Genomic DNA, 18796 nt, shown 5'->3' on the forward strand with positions numbered 1-18796 from the left:
GGAGAAGCAACACGCCAAGGAGCCTGAGAAGCAGCTGCCAGCTGGGCAGGGAGGAGGGCAGTCCCCAGAGCAGGTCCTGGAGAGCCCCCTGTAGCGCCCGGACAGCAGTGGTCCAGCTCTCAGCGCGTCCGGTAACGCACCCCCCACCCTCGGGCTCTCTTCCCGGCTGTTCTCTCCTTAGCACCGTCCTCCACGCGGCTGCGGCCTGTCCTGCACTGGCGCTCCCGCAGGGTGGGCACTGGTGAGCAGAGGGGATGTGGGCAGCTCTTGGGACAGAGGGGCTGTGGTTTCAGCAGCCCCGCCTCGCCCTGCCGTCCAGCTGGGGCGGCAACCCTCCGCAGGCGAGGGGGCTCTGGCAGGCATCCGGGAAATTCGCCCCCCTCCCCCTTGGCAGCCTTGGACGGGGGCTCCTTAAGCTGGACCACCTGGACTGGAGAGGCTCTGGTGGCCCGCACCGCCCCCCAGCACCGCCCCCCAGCCTCTGCGCGGGCAGGGTCTCTGGGAGGGGGCGGGCTCTCTGCCGGGGGCGGCGCGGCGGCGGGGCAGACCACTCGGCTCCGGGCCGGGCTGTCATTGCCGTTATATTTAGCGGCGGGGCGGTCAGCCGGGGGGGGGGGGGGGGGGGGGGGGGGGGGGGCGGCGGCGGCGGGGGCTATAAGCGGCCGCGGCGCCCACCCTCGAAGCAGGAGTCCGAGCGAGGAGACGGCGCTGGAACCCATGGACACGTCGTACCCACTCGAGGACCGCCGGGCCCCAACGCCCCGCAAGGCCGACGGCACCTCCCACACAGCCCTCCCGCTGGGAGCGTCGGGACCCCCGCCTCGAGACCACTTGATCTGGTCGGTGTTCAGCACCCTCTACCTGAACCTGTGCTGCCTGGGCTTCCTGGCGCTGGCCTACTCCATCAAGGTGGGCCTCGCGGGGCTTCCAGGGGGCCCGGGAGCATTTCATGCGGGCTGCTTATCAAGTTGGGGTGGGGGGGGTGGGTTCATAAAAATGAAGGGGAGCGTCTAGTTTGTCCCAAAGAGCCCAGGGTCGATGGGGCCTTACCCAAGGGGGTCTCTTCCATCAAATGCTCTCGGGGCGCTGAGGACTCCCCATCCTTGGAGGTTAGGGTCCTTGGAGGCTGCTGCTGGCCTGGGATGGCCACTGGGTCCACAGCCAGAGTGCGAGGTTGTAGGGGCTCCTTTCAGCCCCACCTTAGGCTGAGCCCGTTCCGACCCAAGGCCCCCGGGAAAGGCCAAGCCCACGCGTCCATCTGGGGGCAGTGAAGGGAGTGGGTGGAACCCAGACAATGTCCCCTCAGGCCACACCCCTCCATCCAGGTTTTGGGTCCAGCGCAGGTCCTCCGAGGTGTGGACCCAGGAGCTGTCTGGGATGGGGTGGCAGGCCCCACCCCCCCTCAAGCACATGTAGAGACCTGGCCCTGCTGCTGGCCCACAGGCCCGAGACCAGAAGGTGGCTGGAGATCTGGAGGCAGCCCGGCGTCTCGGCTCCAAAGCCAAGTGCTACAACATCCTGGCCACCATGTGGGCGCTGGTGCCGCCTCTGCTGCTCCTGGTGCTGGTGGTGACTGGCGCCCTGCACCTGTCCCGGCTGGCCAAGGGCTCCGCTGCCTTCTTCAGCACCAAGTTTGACGACTCAGACTATGACTGACAGGCTGGGCCTGGGCCGGGGCCCTGTCCTGACCCAGGGATCCCAACCCCAGGGCACTGCCCCAGGGCTCCACCCTAATCCCTTGGAACCCCGACTCACCTAGGTGCCTGAGGCCACCCACCAGCCCCAGCCTGGGCACCTAAACTGACCCTGGAGACCCTCCACGTGGACCCCAGGGCCTTACCCTCACCTCGATGCCCCCAGTCCCTTAGCACCCAGCCCCCAGGCCAGCTCCTCCATCCCCACTCACCAGGCTCAGCCTGTTTCACAATTAAAAGTGCCTGGTTCCAGAAAGTGCCTTCCGGGTGTGTTCCTGGTTGGGGTGGGGGAGGGTATCTTCCTGAGGGGAGCTACCCCAGGGACCACCACAGCCAAATCCCCTGGACTGCCCCCAGCATCTGAGGTGGACGCCCTGCCCTGTCAGCTTGGCTGTGCCCGGACTGTCCCCTCACTCAGGCACCAGGCAGGCTGCGGCTTCTGGGCGGAGGGCCTGAGTATTTTAGAATGAAGTTTGGGAAGTTGGGCTTTGATCTCTGCTGGGCTGTGGTTGAGTGGCCTGTCTTTCAGAACATGTGTGGTGTGTCTCCGAGTCCACGTGTGTGCACAGTGAGGGCTCTTGTCCTTGTCCTGCGTGTTCCTGTCCGTGGCTGAGCCTGTGCTCACCTCCTTCTTTGGGTCCCTCTCTCCGTCCTCCTGACCCCGCACCCCTTTAACTCTGATCCATCTCCATCCCAGCAGTGGGCTCCCTCCTGCCTGGATCAGTGGGGCTGGACACAGACACACAAGCACACAGACAAGGTCACGACGTCACCCGTGCACATGCCCATCACACACACACACACACACACACACACACACACACGAGCACCCCCGCACACGCATGACTGTACACAAAGGAAAACATTTGGGGGTGAGGACATTCTCTGAGTGCTTTTGGTGCGAGTGCATGTCCTCATACAACCCCCACACCAGCCCCAGCAGAGCCTGGCAGAGGGGGGTTGCTGAACACACATGCACATTCTGTGGCTGGCAGTGAGGCCCCTGGGGCCTCGCTGTGGCCAGGCCAATGACAGGGCAGGCTAACAGCAGGGGCCTTAACCACAGGGCGGCTCAGGGCTTTGAACACCCCGCCCACGGTCCCTCCCCTGCCCTTGCCTGCCCACCCTGCCAGGGCTGGGGGTGGGGGTCTCTGTCTAGCGGCTGTACTTGGAGCCGCCAGAGCAGCCCCCTCCTGTGACAGCCAGCAGCTGGCTCAGCAGTCTCCAAGGCGCACCAGCAGAGATGCGTCCCGGCTGCAGGCCAGCAGTGCCCCAGGCCGCTGCTGAGAGTGCGCTGCTCCAAGCCAGCCCCTGGGGCAGAGGTTGTGCTGGCCGGGGCCTGGGTGGAGATGGAGCACTGCTCCTTCCTGGGCGCTGGTCCCACACTGGACCAACGACAAGACCAGTTCTCGGACCAGGATGGAGACAGTGTTCCAACACTGAGCTCCAGGTTTGGCCCAGGAAGGGACCAACCCATGCTGGACACAGAGGCTGGAAGCAGGGGTCAGCCTGTGTATAGCTGGGTAAATGTGTCCAAGGAGGGGATGGTCTGCTGGTCCCCACATCTGGTGAGGGGAGCAGGGATTGTCCAAGTTGTGTCCAGGTGCTGAGGACAGAGAATGTGCCATCAAGCCAGGCACAGAGGAAGGTCACCAGCAACCCTTCCTGCCCCAGCCTGTCTCCTGGGCAGGGTGAGGGACTCCGATCAAGTTTAGGCAATTGGCTGTCATGGGCTGGACCAGCCAGGCCAGCACACACACGCTGCCACCCTGTCATGGCCCCTTGGAGGACTGCCCCTCAACAGGCGCACACACACACACACACACGTGGCAAGTATCAGGCTATGTCAGTCCTGTGGGCGTAGGGCCACCTACCAACCCCATCTGATGCCTGTGCCCACATCTGGCTCCAAGGCTGCAAAGGCAAGTGTCTGCCTCATGGGGACAGTCCCTGGCCACCCTGCTCTGCTTCGGCAGACCTGCCTGGGCCTTTGTGTAAGTGCCAGCAGTTGGGTGAGGGCCTAACCCCTAACCCTAACCTGGGGGAGCCCCACCAAGACACTGGTTCCATTCTGAGGCCACATGTTCTCGGGGAGCTGGCCCCGGTGACCCCAGTGCCTCTACCCATCCCCTTTCCCTCTCTCCCTCACGGGGCTTCAGTCCGTCACAGTTTGTCTGCCTAGTGTTTGCTTCTTGGAGAACCCGGGCTAACTCTCTGCTGAGAACAGAGAGCAGTGGTTTGCAGACGAAGGAGGGTGGAGGGCGCAGACATGACGGGACCCACTTACTTGCTTCCCAGCTGCAGGGAAGGGAAACTTGATCCTTTACTAAATCCTCACGTTCAGGAAGGAGCCCATCAGCTCCTCACAGCAGACAAAACTTGCCCAGCACCAAGCTTTTATTCCTCAGGCAGATCTGGTGCAGTGGGCAACGGCCCTCGCCAGCATTTCTGTGGCGTCTCACCTCGTCCTGGGGAAACCCCGCAGAACCCAAGTCTGCTCAGCCAACAGAGGGGCTGAGGCCCAGGAGGAGACGGTGGGCAGAGCCTCGGCTGAGGGCAGCCTGACCAGGACAGGTGGGCCCAGGGCCATGGCCTTGAACTCATGCGCACTTTGGCCCCAGTCCTTCTGGCTGGTCAGGGGGAAATGCAGGGTCTTGCTCCACACCCCACTCCCCTCCCTTCCCAGCTGAGCAAAGGCATGTGACAGAGACCATCCAATCTGACTGAAGTGGCCCAGAGGCAAAAGGAGCCAAGGACTGAGGATGCTGAGTCCTCACAACACCCCAAGAGCACCTGGACCGAGCCATACCTGATGCCCAATTTTGTGATAAAGAAAGTTCCTTTGTGGTAAAGCTAGGACTCAGTGTCCAAGTAATCCAACAGGAGAATGAGTCTCCCCCATGCCCCTCATCCTGCCATCCTTCCCATGGAAGCCCACAGCTGTCTCTGTCTTCTTTGCAGAACCATTGGCCACTCCCCCACCTCACGCTGCAAGGTCCTAGGGAAGGGGCACCGAGGGAGGGTGGGAGCAGACATGCTGTGTGAGCCTGCAGGGAAGCTGCCCATTTTGGGGGATTAGGCTGGGGAGGGGCTCTTGCTCAGGGCAGAGTTTTGAACTTAGGCCAAAGAATCCAGGCTTTCCTTGGAAGCTGTGAGCCTGGCTGCTACGTCCAGGAGGGTGGGGGGGGCTGCAGGCCAGGAGAGCATTGAGGAGGGATGAGTGCAGCCATCAGCAGCACCCGCCAGAGGGGAGGACCTGAGAGACATTCCTGAAGCCAACAGCCCTGGTCCTTAGGGTGGAGGTGGCAGGACAGGGCCGGGGGAGGGACTCGGGCTGGAGAGTCCAAGGGTGTCCCGGAGAAGGTCCTGTGAGCTCCAGGCAGGTGTTTTAATGTCTTCAGAACTTCCTCCCTGGAAACTCTTGGAGCAGAACTTGCTGCCCCTGCTTCCTACAGGTGTGACCTTTGTATCCGGCCAGCTGAGCAGGGAAAGGAGACCTTGTGTCCTGAAGGGAGACAGGGCACCATGGGGTGAGGTCACACGCTGGGGGCTACCAGAGTGCCACGTGCCCTGGACCCCTGGGTGGGTCTGGGAGTGGTGGCCTACCTGGGGGCAGGGAGAGCCGACTCTGTGATGGCCACAGCTCAGCCTCCAGTGGGGGGGCCCAGGGCCCTGCTTGGGCCGTGACCTCGACAGTCACAGAGCCCTTGGAGAAGGAAAAGTCAAGCTTGCTCCCCTGGTAGGAGAAGCCAGAGACACACAGTCCGGAGATCCCCGCCGGACACATGGGGTCGAACGTCAAACCGGCCCCGGTGATCCTGGGGGGAGGGGAAGGCTCTGTGAGGAGGGGCTGGCAGCAGGCGATGCCCCTCTGCCAGCCCCTGCACTCACCTGAACCCCGTGACCCCAAAGAGCACTGCCTGCAGAAAGCCCCCCATGCCTGTCAGGAAGTTCACGGCACCCGACCCGTCTGCATTCTCCGTCCACACCTGCAGGGGCAAGGCAGTCAGTGCAGGGGGCAGGCGTGGTCAGTGTGTAGGTCGAGGCTGGGGCCTGGCTGACCTTGAAGGGCTCTGTGACGTTGGCGAAGCTCCTCTCCAGGAAGTCCCATGCGCGCCCAGGGTCCTTCAGCTCCATCCAGCCCACCGCAAACATGCTCTGGGGTCAGAGGTCAGAGGATATGCTGGGGTGAGGCCCACTTCATGGGGAGGGAAGACTGAGGCCAGTGGGACAGGACTGTGGCTGCCCTGAGGACCACTGCCCCACACCCTGCAGTTTTCTTACCCAGGTCATGGCAGGGCCCTGGGGGGACGTCGCAGCCTCATAAATCTCCAGGTTTTGCCTGCGAACTTGAGGACTCAGGGGGAAGGGCACAGGGTATCCCAGGAGCACGACATCTGCCTGCTTCACCTCCTCTCCTGGGGGGGGAGGGAGGAGGTGCTGCTGGTGGGGTTGGGGGGGGGGGGCGCTGCTCTGTTGGGAAGGGGGCATCCAGGGTGGACATGAGGCCCTGTGGGAGGGAAGAAGGGCCTTGAAGGAGCTCCACGTCCACTCACCAGGCTGGTAACCATCAAACTCAGGGTGGAAGTTCAGTTTCGGGTCAAAGGGCACCTTGATCTTCTCAGCCACCAGCAGCCACCGGCTGGGAACGGGATGACCGAGGTCCTGGGCCAGGGCAGCAGCGAACCGCAGGCTAGGAGCAGAAGTGGGGAGAGGTGGGCTGGGCCCCACACTCCTGGCCGGCCCCCAGTGCGGTGGAGGAGGGGCAGGTGCCCGGGTCTGACCTGCTCTGGACCAGGACATTGGTGTACACGGAGTTGTCGACCCCTGAGTGGTACTCGTCGGGCGGCATGACTCCTGGGCACGTAAGTACGGGGTGGTTCTTAGTGCAGGGTCTCAGGGACCCGCCCCTGATGCCTGTCGCCAGGGCGGGACCGGCAGCACCAGGTGCTGGCAGCCACGTGCTGCACCGAGGAGCGTCCACCTGCCCTCCACTCATGACCGTCCACTCTCCCCACGCTGGTGTCCACATTCCTCCCGCCATGGCTGTGCTCTCACCCTTCAGGTGGAACTTCTCCTCCCCAGGGCTCCACTCCACTCGGTTGCACCAAAACTCAGCCACGGCACGGACCACATCCCAGCCACCAGCCTCTCGGAAGAGCTGCAGGTCCTAAGGAGGAGGAGGCGGTGTGGCAGAGACCGCGGCACCTGTGACTCTAGTTCCCACTGGTGACTGCATCTCTTGCCAACGCCCACCCTTCTGAGTGCCCAGAAATGAAGGCCTGGCTCCGCGATGCTCCACAGGGCTGGCCCCAGACAGGTCCCACTAGGTAGGGGGTCACACCTGGCGGGCACAGTGACACCTCACCTGGGTGGTGTGGTAGTACAGCTGGAAGGCCAGCACCACGGCCCCATTGATGTGGATCTCCTGGGCCCCGTAAATGGCCTCAGGGCAGACCTCCAAGCCGGAGCCCGCGCTCTCCCAGGCAAACTTGGCTCCCTGGGGGGTTGGGGGGATGGAGAAGACTTGACTCCATTCTCGGGGCGGGGATGGCCTGCCTGGTTCCTAACGCTCCCAGCCTTCAGCCATGGAGGACAGACAGAGACAGAGGCACCAACTGTCCCAGGTGCCTTCGTGGGGGCTGGCTGGCTCTGAGGGGACCAGGGGGCTTCTGCCCAGTTTCCACTGTGTACTTGCCCTGGGGCACGGCAGTGAGGGGACGCCTGCTGGGTCCCAGTCCAGCTGCTGTTCCCATGTGCATGGTACAGGATGCCGCTGAGCCCCCTATAAGAATCCAGGACGTGCCAGCCCCACCCACAGAGGAGGCTGGGATGAGGGATGAAGGCCTGGAGGGGAGTATGGGACATCAGGCCCTTTGGGGGCCCCGCAGGGTGGGTGCCCAGGTCCCCCTCACCTGGTACCCTAGGTTCCGGGCATTGTCCAGGGCCCCGCCGAGGGTGCAGACACGGTACTGCAGGAGCGCCCTGGCAGCCTCTGGGTGGAGCGCCAGGACACCGGGGAACATCCAGAGGTCCTGCGCGCACAGCGGGTGAGCCCCTGTTCCGGACCTCTCGCTCCTCTCTCCCCACCGGCTATGTCCAGCTTCCTCCTCTCCTGCCCTCTGCCCATCAACCCCACAGCCCCGTCCCCAGCCCAGATGCTGCTCAGGCCTGGTCCCCAGTGGGCATCTGCGTCTGCCCAGGGCTCAGACCAGAGCCTGGGCACGGGCAGCCTGGGGGGAGCCTGCTCTGTTGCTCACCAGCTGCCTGACCCAGAGGGAGTAGGTGGCCTCCCCGAGCCCCACCTGTAAAGGGAGCACAGCACCAGCTCCTCCGCATCAGGACGTGTGGGAGCAGCACCTGGACCCTCCCAAGCCCAGCGGTCAGTGGTCCTGGCTTCCTCCCCTTCCTCCACCCTCGCTCCACCCAGCAGCCACAAGCGTCCTCCCAGAGCACGCCGCTGCCCACGTCCTTCCCCAGTTAGGGTCTCCACCACCTCCTCAGCCCCCCTACAACGGCTCTTCCTGCAGCGGTGAGGGCACCCCCCTCCCTGGCCAGATGCCCTGCACCTGCTCAGGTCTGGGCCTCTGAGCCCTCTGGTCCCCTGCCTGAATCACGCTTTTTCACCAAATGCCTACACAGCCTTCAGCTGAGACACTGCTTCCTCCAGGAGGCCTTCCCTCCGCCATGGTCCCTGTGCTTCCCCAACCACGGCCCCATCCCAGGCAGGGCAGGGGTAGCAGCTCTGTATGCAGCCGGCCCTGCAGTATGTGCACATGAGGGGTGGATACTACACACCTGGTCCCAGAAGACGTGGCCCCAGTAGCATTCCTCACGGCTCCCATTGGAGAGGCCCCCTGGGCTGAGGCCGTGGCAGATGTATCCTAGGGCCCCGGGCTGGGGCAGGGCGCTGAGCAGGTAGTAGAGGGCTCCACGCAGGGCCTGGCGCAGGGGCAGGGGCCCCTCCACATCCAGGCCACAGCCTGCCCAGAGCTGGGCCCAGGCCCGGGCATGAGCCGTGTAGAGAGTGCGCCTGGCCTGCAGCTGCAGGGCACCAGTGAGGCAGGCCTGGACCTCGGCCTGGCTGCCACCCACCACCGTCAGGAACTCCCATGTCCCCTCCTCCTCCCCTTCCCCAAGGGTCAAGGCTGGGGGCACTGGTGTCCACAACATGTGCACCTCCTGCTGTGCCCCCCCAGGCTGCTCAGGGATGAGTGTGTGGCCGTACAGGTACCTACAAGAGGAGGGCTGTGTCTCAGGGACGGGCTCCCTCCTTGGGCCACCCAGCCAGCCCCACGCCCCCTCCTCACCGGGCTCCCTGGAAGTCAGGACCCAGATGCAGGTCCAGGTCTGGGCTTTCTGGGGAGAAGGCTGACCGCAGCAGCACGGTGACGGGCCTGCTCTCTGCAGCCAAGCGGGTGATGGACACACTGAAGGCCAGGACGTGAGACAGCGTGCGGTGGGCGTAGATGCGCTGGGAGGCCCGGAAGCTGGGGCCCTCCAGGGTGTGCAGAAAGGAGCCTGGTGGGGCGGGGAGGGGAGACAGGGCAATCTGTACACCCTGCCTAGGGCCGCAGAGGACAGTTCCAAAGCTGCCGGCCTTTCTGAGGGGGTGGGGGGGTGGGGAGAGGAGTCCACCTCTCCCCGCAGTGAGGTGGAGCCACCGCCAGGCCCCAACTGCCCTGTCTGGAAAGTGACAGCTGAACAGGGGCTGCCAGCTCCTGCTGGTCCGGGAGGCCCGCCCGGCGGAGGGCCTCTCAGGCCTCCCTTTCTTTGGGAGTCAGCATCCTCTGGACGGCCCTCCGTCGGGTCGCCCATGCACGTGGAACAGTGGCGGAGGGGAGCGGGAGTCAGGCAGTGGCTACCTGTGTTGGTGTCCAGGACAAAGGTCTTGGTCAGCTGCTCTCCTGACCCTGCAGGGGCCTCCAGCTGGACGTTGAGGGGACTGGGTAGAATGGCCCGGTGTGTATCCCCCAAAGCTCCATTGTACACGCCGCTCACATGCAGCGTCTCATGATACACACGTGTGCCCAAGTACGCGTTGGTCACAGTGGCCAGGAGCCGGGGGTCACTGGGCAGAGAATGGGCCGTGAACCTGGTGGCGTCCTCGCCAGCGTCCTCCATGGAAAGGCTGGCTCGTGGAGGGCCTGCAAAAGGGGCGTCAGAGGCCGCCACAATGGGCTGGGCCCCCCTCTTCTGTAAACCCCAAAGCTTTCCTTAGAACTTGGCTGCTGTGCCCACCCATGCAGGGAGGGGCAAGCGCCCACCTGCGCAGCCCCAATTTTCCAGACCCCTCACTCTCAAGCCCCCCCCCCCGGAAACACCCTCAACCCTCAGAAATGCTCCCCCTCCCCCCAGTACTGATTTCCAGGGACCCAGCAGAGGCCCTGACTCCCACCTTAGGGCCTCAGTCCCAACCCTTCCAGCCCTCTCCAGGCGCAGCCCCGCGAACCCGCCTGGCCTGGGAGGCGAGGAGGCCTCAGCCCGGCCCTCACCCTCCAGGAGGCAGGCGGGGAACGGGGCGCGGTGAGGGCGGCCGCGGGAGGAGGGGGGCAGGAGGGTGGCGGCCGCGTCTGGGTCTCCGGCAGCCCTGCCACGCCGCCCCTCCGGAACCGGAGAAGAAGCAGCCAGGCAGCCGTGTCACCGGAAGGCCCCGTGTCCCCGCCCCAGGGCGCACAGGGCGGGCTGGACGGCGCGTGCCCACCTCCGGGAGGGCGGAGCGCGCACGGGCCGGGCGGGCCGGGCCGCCTCCATCAGCCTGGCCTGCGAGGCCGAGGAGCCCAGCTCCAGCTTCCCCCTGAGTCTTCTCCAGGGGTGGGTCAGAGGGGAACGGGGTTTCGGCCGAGGTGTCCCCTATCGCGTCGCGGGGTCCTCCCTCTCTTCCTGAGCCACCGCTCCCCCTCCTCCCCTCCCCCCCCCCCCAGGAGAGGCGAGGCGGGCGGGGCCCCCTCCTGGAGCCCCGCCCTCCGTCCCCGCCCCACTTTTTGGCTCCCCCAGCCTTCTCTCTCAGCCTCCCCTCCCCACTGGCCTCCTGCGCACCCCCCACCCCCGACCGCGGGCTCCAGGCCCTGGCCCTGTATGGACCTTGTTTCTCTAGCCCTGGTCTGCTGCGAGGGACTGTGCTCTGACCACTCGCCCAGCCAGCGACACTCAGATTCAGCGTGTCCCTGAAGCTTGCTCTCCTGTGGCCTCCCCAGCACAAGCAATGGTGACTTCACCCTTCCCGCTGCTCAGGCCTCTCTGTCCCGACACCCACACCCACCCGCGAGTCCCCTTGGTGGGCATGCCGGCACTCACCATCCACCTCTCAGACCAGGCCGTCCTCCTGGGTTCGTGCCGCCCTGCTCTGGCCCCCACAGCCCCTGGTAGGAGAGCCACAGCCACCCCGAGAGTGGCTAAGTTCTGCTCCAAGCCCACCTCACGGGCAGGACAAGCCACCCAGGGCCCCTCCCCCATCCCACTGCTGCCACCCTGGCCTCCTTGCTGCTTCTGCGCTTTCCAAGCCTGCTCCCTGCTGTGGACTGAATGTGTCCCCCCCAAACCCATTGTGGAATTCTAATCCCCACTGTGATGGTGTTTGGAGGTGGGGCCCTTGGGACATAATTAGGTCAAGAGCTGTCAAGGATGGGATTAGTGTTTTTATACGAAGAGGCCCAGAGCTCACTCTCTTTCCACCCTGTGAGGACGCAGCCAAAAGACAGCCATCTGCAGGAAGACGGTCCTCACCAGACCCCACATTGACTGGCATCTTGACCTTGGACATCCCAGCCTCCAGAGCCACCCGGTCTGCAGTATTTGGTTACAGTAGCCCCAGCCAACTAAGACTGGCCTCGGTCTTTACACTTGCCATCCCACTGCCTTTCCTTCAAGACATCCTTAGGGCTGATCCCTCACTTCCTTCCATTTTCAAATGCCCCGTCCACAGCTAGATTTTCCAAGGCTCCTTTTCCCAGACACGTAAGAGGAGCACCTCACCCCACCTCCTGCTTTCCCTTCCTGCTAGAATGCCAGCTCCAGAAGGGCAGGGATTTTTTGTCTGTTTTGTGGCATGAATAACTGGATTTGAAAATGGATTATGGAAGGGAATTTGGGGAAATGAAGAGACGGGGATCTCAGAAGCCGGCCCAGATCAGCAGTGTTCAGCAGAGAAGACGCCAGGATGTGGGGTCTGTCTGCTGCTGGCCCTGCCCATCGAGGCCAAGCCTCACATCAGAGCTTCCCGCAGCAGGCTCTTCCCCTGGGCTCACCTGGGAAACAGAGGCTACAACCCCGCCCCGTTGGGATGGGCTGGGGACCAAGGAAAAGAGGATGAGCGTCTGTTAGGACCCTACTTAAGTGCAACAGAAACCAGCAAAGTGAATCCCAAGGAGAGTTTATTGTCAGCGCATGGGGGCGCTGCCCACCACCTGTGCCGTCATCCAGAGCAGGGCCACTGCTCCACATCCACTCGCCTCTGGTCTCTGTTCTGAAGTCCTCAGACAGCGAGCGGACACCTCTGGGCTCAGACCACACAGCCTCAGGATGGCTTCACTCCTAATGCTGAGCCCCAAATTCCTGAGGAGGGACGGGGGCCTACCTGCCTTCAGTCAAGGGTCAGCCCCTGCTTGATCCCCTGCAGCTGGAGCTGAGTAGTGGGGCTGTGGGTGCCCACACTGTGGAAGGGGACAGGATCAGCAGTGGGTCTTCCTGTGCTGAGCTCACCAGGGAAAGGCCAGCACACAGTAGGTACTCAGTTTCTGGGGGCTCTCAGTATCACCCTTGTTGCTGGGGGGGGTGTCTGCAGTGGGCGGGCTGGAGGGTCCCAGGAGAGGAACATGGGCGGGACAGCAGTGGGGGTTAGGGGAGGAGAATCCCTCCTCCTGGTGGGGAGGACAGAGACGTAAGCTGTCCCCGGGGTGTGGGGACAGGGGCACGTCCCGGGGGTTGTCCAGGAGAAGGTAAGGGGCTGTGTCTGTCGGGGTCTCCCACCTGCCTGTCTGGGGCCCTTCAGGCTCAAAAGAATTGCCTACAGCAGAGAGCAGCATCCTCTCGCCCTGGAATGGCAGGTCTACTCCGCAGGGCTGACCGGAGTCTCTCCTCAGGGCTCAGAGGGCACTGCTGAGCCCTTCGTGAGGCTCAGGGTCTCCGTCCAGTGCTGGGTGTGCGATGACCAGTCCCGGCTTTGCTGTCCCCACAACCCGCAGCTCCTGCAGTGACTGTTCGCTCAGCTCCACGGAGGTCAGACTGCAGCCGTATGCAGAGGACAGAAGCAGGGTTGGCGGGCGGAGGACGCTGGGGCTTGGGGGAGGCAGTGACGGGGAGCATGTGTGGGGGCAGCGGCAGGGCTATTGACCTGGGTTGTGCCAAAGGCACACAGTGACAGGAGGTGGCCAGTCGGGGTGGGGGGCTGCGTCGGAGGCTCGGGGAGAGGCAGGGACTGGGGGCCAGAGCCTTCAGGTAGTTAAAGGGTGTTAGTCCAGACTGTGGCCCGGGCACCAGACACTAGATGGACATTTGGTCTGGCAGAGTGGTTGAGGCCCAGGGCTGGGGCCAGAGATATAGAGGGTGGGTCTCCAGGGGCTGAGTTTCAGTGGGGTCCCTCAGGAAGGCCTGGGAGGGACTCCTCTTTAAGGTCTGGGGGAAGCCCCTGGCACCCACCCCAACCCAGGACTGAGAGGCTGTGTTCCCGGCACCCTTCCCAGCCCTGCCTTCACCTGAGGGTTTGCAGGCGGCATCCTGGGTACTGCAGGACGGCACACAAGTAGGTCACCATGGGCCCTGACAGCTGGCAGCCACTGAGGTCCAGGGTGGTCAGTGCTGGGCTCTGCTGGAGCAGGCCGACCACATACTGCAGTGCTTCCCGGAGGCCCGGCTGCTGCACCCTAGGAGGAGGGTGGATCTCAGCTGCAGCTGTGGGAGCCCCGTCCCTGCCTTGGTCCCTTCCAGACCAGCCCTCACCTGAGTGTCTGCACCCGGCACTGGGGCCAGGCCAGGCCCTCACTCAGCACACGCAGGCCGGCCTCACTGAGCCAGTTGTGGAAGAGACCCAGCTCTGTCAGGGCGGGGGCCTCCCTCAGGGCCTCGGAGAGGTCTCTGCAGACCGAGTCGGGGAGCTTGCAGCGGGACAACCTGTGGTCAAGAAGTGCATGGGTCCCCACCTGTGCAAGCTGCCCACTCCCTGGGGGGCTGAGGTTCAGTCCGCAGACGTGTTGGCTCCACCCCGGCTTCCCTGGGTCCCACGGAGCTTCTCCTGCCCTTTGTCACCACGCATGTCCCTGCTGGACTGCACTCCCCTTTTCCCTCAGGAAGCTTTTTTCCCTCCACAAGTTTTTTGATGACCCGATAAAAGACCTTCCCCTCAATGTGTCTAACTCCATAGAATTACCCACGAAGGACAGGTGGGCAGAGCTTATTTAGTCAGCCGGCCCCTAAGAGCTGGACGTTACAAGTGGTGCTGTGATGAGCGTCTCCGTGCACTTAGTTGGGCAGCAGAATTGATGGCCAAGTGAGCTGATCACTGTTTTGGCTCCTGATGTTTATGCCAAGTTAGGTCACATGTCACCATCGACACACGACCACACCTGTTTCACCAGGCCCTATTGGTACTAGGTCTTATAGTCCTTCTTATTTTCTGCTTCCTTGGTGGTAGCAAACAGTAACTGGAAAGATTATGTACCCAGTACTGCCTCATTGATGCTCACATCAACCTTCTGAGGTGGAAGCTACTGGCTGCATTTCCCAGGGGAGGAAACTGAAGCTCAGGCAGACTGGCCTCAGCGCCTGCGCTGCGCCCCCTACACCTTCCACACCTGCATCTAAGACTCCAGAGGGACCACCCAGCAGTTTCCAATAGCACTTAGCAGCCTTCCCTGGGATGGAAAATACAGTCTGGCCTTCCTTATCCCCTTCCTCCCCCCGCCCCAATGCTCAGCCATACTCTGTTTTCCACTCAAAGTGGGGCCAAGCCCTCTGTCCTAACTAGCACCTAAGCTGGTGCTGGAGCCCTGCCCCCATCCCCTCTTCCCGCCTCTGTCCTGTTGTGGGCAGAGCCTGTTGACCCCAGCAAGGGACACCAGGGGCCACGGGTTTTCGGCCTGTCCCCTCAGCCATTCCCAGACAGGGCCACACCTCTGCCCCTGCCCAAGGTGTCCCGTTCTGCACCCCTGCCCAGGGGAGGGGCTGAGGACATGTCCACTCACATCAGGCTGTTCAGACCACACTGTTGGTCGGTCATGGCCTCACAGAGTGGACGCAGTGGGGAGCCCAGGGGTTTCCTCATGGTGGTTCGAGAGCTACTAAGAGAGAAAAGAAGGGGAAGGCCCCAGCCCCTTTCTGTCCCTCCCTCCTGCGAAGGACTCCTTCCTACAGTCCTGAGGTATCAGAGCTGCTTCTGCCCCCTCCCCCAAGCTGGGCCAGGACCCTCCTCCCTCTTCACCCCAAACCCAAAGTGAAACCACTCATCTGTGACCGCATGCACCTCCCCACTGAAGCTGTCTATGTGAGACCCATGGGGGCATGTCACCTGCACACCCCAGGTGGGCCTGTCGTTGCACCTGCAGTGGGCAACCCCAGCCCCGTCAGCGTCCACATCTGTTCTCCCAACAGATGCTGAACACCTGAGTCAGGTGCTGGGTTGGAATTAGGTGCACAGAAAGAGTGGCATGAGCTTTGCCCTGGAGGAGCTGAGGGTCTGGTGGAGGAGATGGGCATGGGCAGATGTCATGGCCCATACAGTAGTCAGTGGGGCACTTCTGCGGCTGTGAGGATAGGCAGTAAACAGTGTTCTGGGTGGAGGGAACAGCAGGAGCAAAGGCTCAGGGCACAGTGGACATGGTGTATTCCAGAACTTACTACAACAAAGCATCCTGGTGGGTAGGGGGAGTCCTGGGAGGTTTGCCCTGGATGTGGGTGCTGGAGAGGGGGGCATGGTGAGGACACCCTGGGAGCTGCCTTGCAAGGAGCTGGGGAAAACCAGCCCTGAAGTCGTGCCTCTGCTCTGGGGAGCAGGCACGGGGTCTGGGCACACTCCCCAGGCCCAGATGGACACTCGGGTGCGTAAGATGCACTGGCATACACGCCCCTGCAGAAGAGGGCAGCCCTGCCCTGGGGACTCACGTGCTGCTGCCCAGGCTGCCCTGTAGCCGCTTCACCAGGCCCTTCTTTTTCTTCTGTGCGGCAGCCAGCCTGCAGTTAACCAGCTGCAGCGCCTGCCCCGCCGGGCAGCACCGCACGCAGTAGCTCAGGACAGCCAGGTCCATTTTGCTGAAGTGCACTTGCTCCAGTGCCAGCTCAGGGAGGCTGCGCAGGGCCTGGCGCACAAAGGCGTCCTCTTGCGTCTCGTACAGGCAGTACAGCAGCTCCAGCGGGTGGCTGAGCTCCTCGTCCTCCTCCTCCTCTGACTCCTCAGTGCCCTGGAGCCCTTGGGTCTCTTCCGACCCCACTGGCGCTGCCCCAGGGCAGCCCTGGCCCTGGTCTTGCACCCATCTCAGGACGTGCTGCTTCACACACTCTGAAGCCGCGCATCCAAAGTGGCGCTGGATGTCCCCCATCCGCTCTGCGCTCAGGAGTCCAAAGAGGAAGCGCACGGTGAGCGTGAGGTGGCCACGCAGCTCCGGGTCCGCCTGCAGAAGGGCCCCGACGCCGCCAGCAGGTGCCCAGGGAGCCCCTTCGTCCTCCACCAGGTAGGACAGCGCGGCTAAGAACTCCTGGAAGCTCTGGTCAATGAACCGATAGGTGACCTCGGTTTCTAGTACACCTGGCATCTCCTTCTTGCTGAGAAACTGCGTCTGGACTTTGGAGCCGCAAAGCTGCAGTCCCTCCAGGTCCTTCTCGGAGAATTGCGCCCTGCCCCCGAGGACGCCTTCGCGGGCCAGGCGGCACAGCTTGCGCAGCTCTTCCTGCAGCTGGGGCCGGTCGGCGGCGGGCGCCGAGCTCAGGACGCTGGCGACGAACAGCAGGTACACGGACGTGGTGGTCTTGGAGGTGCGCGACAGGTCCTGGCCGAGCTGCAGCTGCTGGAGCAGCACGGTGCACACGATCCAGCACACGGCCGGCACGAAGCACAGCGAGAACAGCGTCTCGTTCTCCTTCACGAAGCGGTAGGCACGCTCTGCCCTGCGCTCGTCCTGGAAGAACTTGTAGAAGTACTTCTTTTTGTCCTTGTCGGAGAAGCCGCGCACCTCGGCGCACTGCGGCGAGCACAGGCGGCTCTGCAGCCTCCCGGAGGCGGCGGCGCGCGCCGTCAGCAGCAGGCGGGCGCTGGGCAGCAGCGCCTTGGTCAGCAGGCCGCCCAGCACCCGCGCGCCGTTCGCGGCCTCGAAGGGGTCCGTGCAGGGCGCGGCCTCGGCGGGCTCCGGCGCCGGCGGTTCGTCCACGCCGTCCAGAATGAACAGCAACCGCTCGGACTGCGCCAGCATCTGCCGCACCGGCGCGTCGCGGTCCGGGCACTGCTCGAGGATCAGGTCGACCAGGCTGCACGCGCCGGGTCGCTCCAGCAGCTCGCGGCAAGACACGAAGAATGCGAAGTCCACCTGGCCGTGGTACAGCTTGCCCGCTGCCCAGTCGTACAGGATTTTTCTGGCCGCCATGGTCTTGCCGATGCCCGCCGGGCCCTGCAGCACCACGGTCAGCGGTCTCCGGCCCTCCTCGTCGCGGCCGAACAGGCGGTTGAAGGTGTGGGTGTCGGAGCGCCGGGCGCGCTCCGGCTCCGGCTCCGGCTCCGGCTCCTCCGCGGGCCCCAGCGCCCGCGGCTCCGGGGCAGCGCTCTCGGGCGCGATGAGCAGCTTGGTGAAGCGCTTGTTGATCCTCACCGAGCGGGCGTCCCTCTCCTTCACCGTGGCGTGCTGCCGCAGCACGTGCTCTCGGTATTTCTTCTTGTACTCTGGGGGCAGGGAAGGGCCGGACCGGGGAGAGGGGAACAGGGGGTCGCGGAGGAGGCGGGCTGTGTCAGCCGACTCTCAGGGGCCTGTTGCCCTCCCCGCTGGGCTCAGGCCTCAGTTTCCCCTGTGGCGCCACCGCCCCCTTCCCATCCGCTCTCCTCCCCGGGACCCGCTGTCGGGACCCTCCGAGTGACTTCGAGGGGACTCGTGCTCCAGACCCAGGGCTCAAGGCCGGGGCAGCTCGGGGCCTGCGCCTCCCGCAGAGAGAGACCTACCGGACACGGAGAGCAGCGCCGCAGAGCCGGGGCCGAGCCCTGCAAGGGAGAACTGAGGTGAGGCCCCGCCGGCGGTGCGGCGTGGGGAGGGGCCCCCGCGGGATCGGAGCCCTGGGGGGCGTGAATTTGTGGGTGACGTGCGCCCAGGCCGGAGGCGCGCCGGGGCTTTTCTGGGGAAGCGGAAGGAGGGAGGCCTGTGGCCAGGACTCTGCCCAGGCCGGGGAGAACGGAGGGCGGGGACCCCGGCAAACCCCCGCCCCGGGCTCACTCTGCAGCAGCTGCTCCTTGAGCCGCGCCGCCACGTCGCGCGCGTCCGCCCTCTTCAGGGTCTTTCGGGCCACGTCCAGCGCGCGCTCCGGGCCGTAGAAATGCATCAGCTGCTCCGCGAGGTCCACGGCGTCCGCGCACTCCAGCCGCCCCCACGGGATGCTGCGGCCGTCCAGCGGCGCGTCCCTCAGCTTGTGGCGGAAGCGCTTCAGCTGGTCCCGGCTTAGGTCTTCAAGCGCGGCCAGGAGCAGTTCCCGGGCGGCGGCAGCGCGGGGCTCCATGCTGGGGGCGGGCACACGGGGTTAGCAGGCGTGCGGAGCCCCGGTGACCCTGGTCCCTCCTCGCCGCTCCGGGGCATCCGTGAGCGGCAGGGGCTCGGGCGCGCCCACATCTATCCAGGTGGCTCCAGAGCGCTTGATAGCGCTCTACCGGGAGGGCCGTCCTCCCCTCCCCGGACCCGACCTAGGACTTTGCTCCAAGGTGTTCCAAGGCTTTGGCCGCCAACTGCATTGCGCTGTCTGGTGGTGAAGTGGGGTCACTCCCTGGCTGGCACTGGCCGCGGCTGACCCCAGCATTAGGGGGCGCCTTCCTGCTCTGCATCTCCCTTTCTGCGTCCAGGTCAAACATCCAGTATGAGAGGTCTACAAGGGCCTGTGCTCTCCCCTTTCCTCCCTTCGCTCTGTTCTGTTCCCCAGGAGCCTGG

General features: G+C 64.3%; 3 protein-coding genes across 12 annotated transcripts; 1 reads left to right on the forward strand and 2 right to left on the reverse strand.

Moving 5' to 3' along the window:
• Positions 1-696: 696 nt before the first annotated feature.
• Positions 697-1950, forward strand: IFITM5 (interferon induced transmembrane protein 5). Its single transcript, XM_057729205.1, has 2 exons — positions 697-909; positions 1444-1950. The coding sequence occupies exons 1-2, from the start codon at positions 718-720 to the stop codon at positions 1654-1656; spliced, it is 405 nt and encodes a 134-aa protein (XP_057585188.1). The 5' UTR covers positions 697-717; the 3' UTR covers positions 1657-1950.
• Positions 1021-10429, reverse strand: PGGHG (protein-glucosylgalactosylhydroxylysine glucosidase). 10 transcript variants are annotated; one of them, XR_009052811.1, is made up of 14 exons: positions 10093-10429; positions 9560-9841; positions 9005-9215; positions 8493-8928; positions 7610-7729; positions 7063-7194; positions 6753-6864; positions 6479-6551; positions 6251-6387; positions 5979-6112; positions 5757-5852; positions 5586-5683; positions 5301-5531; positions 1021-5199 (listed from the first exon to the last, which is right to left on the reverse strand). XR_009052811.1 is itself a non-coding variant. In XM_057729200.1 (14 exons), the coding sequence occupies exons 2-14, from the start codon at positions 9816-9818 to the stop codon at positions 5144-5146; spliced, it is 2076 nt and encodes a 691-aa protein (XP_057585183.1). In that variant the 5' UTR covers positions 9819-9841; positions 10147-10429; the 3' UTR covers positions 1022-5143. The 10 variants fall into 10 exon arrangements, 7 of the variants coding, with proteins under 7 accessions (XP_057585183.1, XP_057585181.1, XP_057585184.1 ...); XM_057729200.1 differs by having other exon boundaries at positions 1022-5199; positions 5301-5512; positions 10147-10429; XM_057729198.1 differs by having other exon boundaries at positions 1022-5199; positions 5301-5512.
• Positions 10430-12068: 1639 nt separating this feature from the next.
• NLRP6 (NLR family pyrin domain containing 6) lies at positions 12069-18374 on the reverse strand. Its single transcript, XM_057728597.1, has 7 exons — positions 18095-18374; positions 17827-17865; positions 15789-17553; positions 14873-14965; positions 13632-13802; positions 13388-13555; positions 12069-12917 (listed from the first exon to the last, which is right to left on the reverse strand). Exons 1-7 carry the CDS (start codon positions 18372-18374, stop codon positions 12779-12781), a joined length of 2655 nt encoding a protein of 884 aa, XP_057584580.1. The 3' UTR covers positions 12069-12778.
• Between the last annotated feature and the right edge of the window lie 422 nt (positions 18375-18796).

Source organism: Hippopotamus amphibius, chromosome 3 (genome assembly GCF_030028045.1).
Source record: "Hippopotamus amphibius kiboko isolate mHipAmp2 chromosome 3, mHipAmp2.hap2, whole genome shotgun sequence".
Taxonomy (NCBI): Eukaryota; Metazoa; Chordata; class Mammalia; order Artiodactyla; family Hippopotamidae; genus Hippopotamus; species Hippopotamus amphibius.

Coding starts and splice junctions, on each gene's coding strand:
- IFITM5 (XM_057729205.1), top strand. CDS start 718: ATGGACACGTCGTACCCACTCGAGGACCGCCGGGCCCCAACGCCCCGC. Junction 910..1,443: donor CGCTGGCCTACTCCATCAAG/GTGGGCCTCGCG, acceptor GCTGGCCCACAG/GCCCGAGACCAGAAGGTGGC.
- PGGHG (XM_057729200.1), bottom strand. CDS start 9,818: ATGGAGGACGCTGGCGAGGACGCCACCAGGTTCACGGCCCATTCTCTG. Junction 7,730..8,492: donor GCCACGTCTTCTGGGACCAG/GTGTGTAGTATC, acceptor CTGTGCGCGCAG/GACCTCTGGATGTTCCCCGG. Junction 7,195..7,609: donor CCCGGAACCTAGGGTACCAG/GTGAGGGGGACC, acceptor CCAACCCCCCAG/GGAGCCAAGTTTGCCTGGGA.
- NLRP6 (XM_057728597.1), bottom strand. CDS start 18,374: ATGGAGCCCCGCGCTGCCGCCGCCCGGGAACTGCTCCTGGCCGCGCTT. Junction 17,554..17,826: donor GGCGCTGCTCTCCGTGTCCG/GTAGGTCTCTCT, acceptor CCCTGCCCCCAG/AGTACAAGAAGAAATACCGA. Junction 13,556..13,631: donor TGCCGGGTGCAGACACTCAG/GTGAGGGCTGGT, acceptor CCCTCCTCCTAG/GGTGCAGCAGCCGGGCCTCC.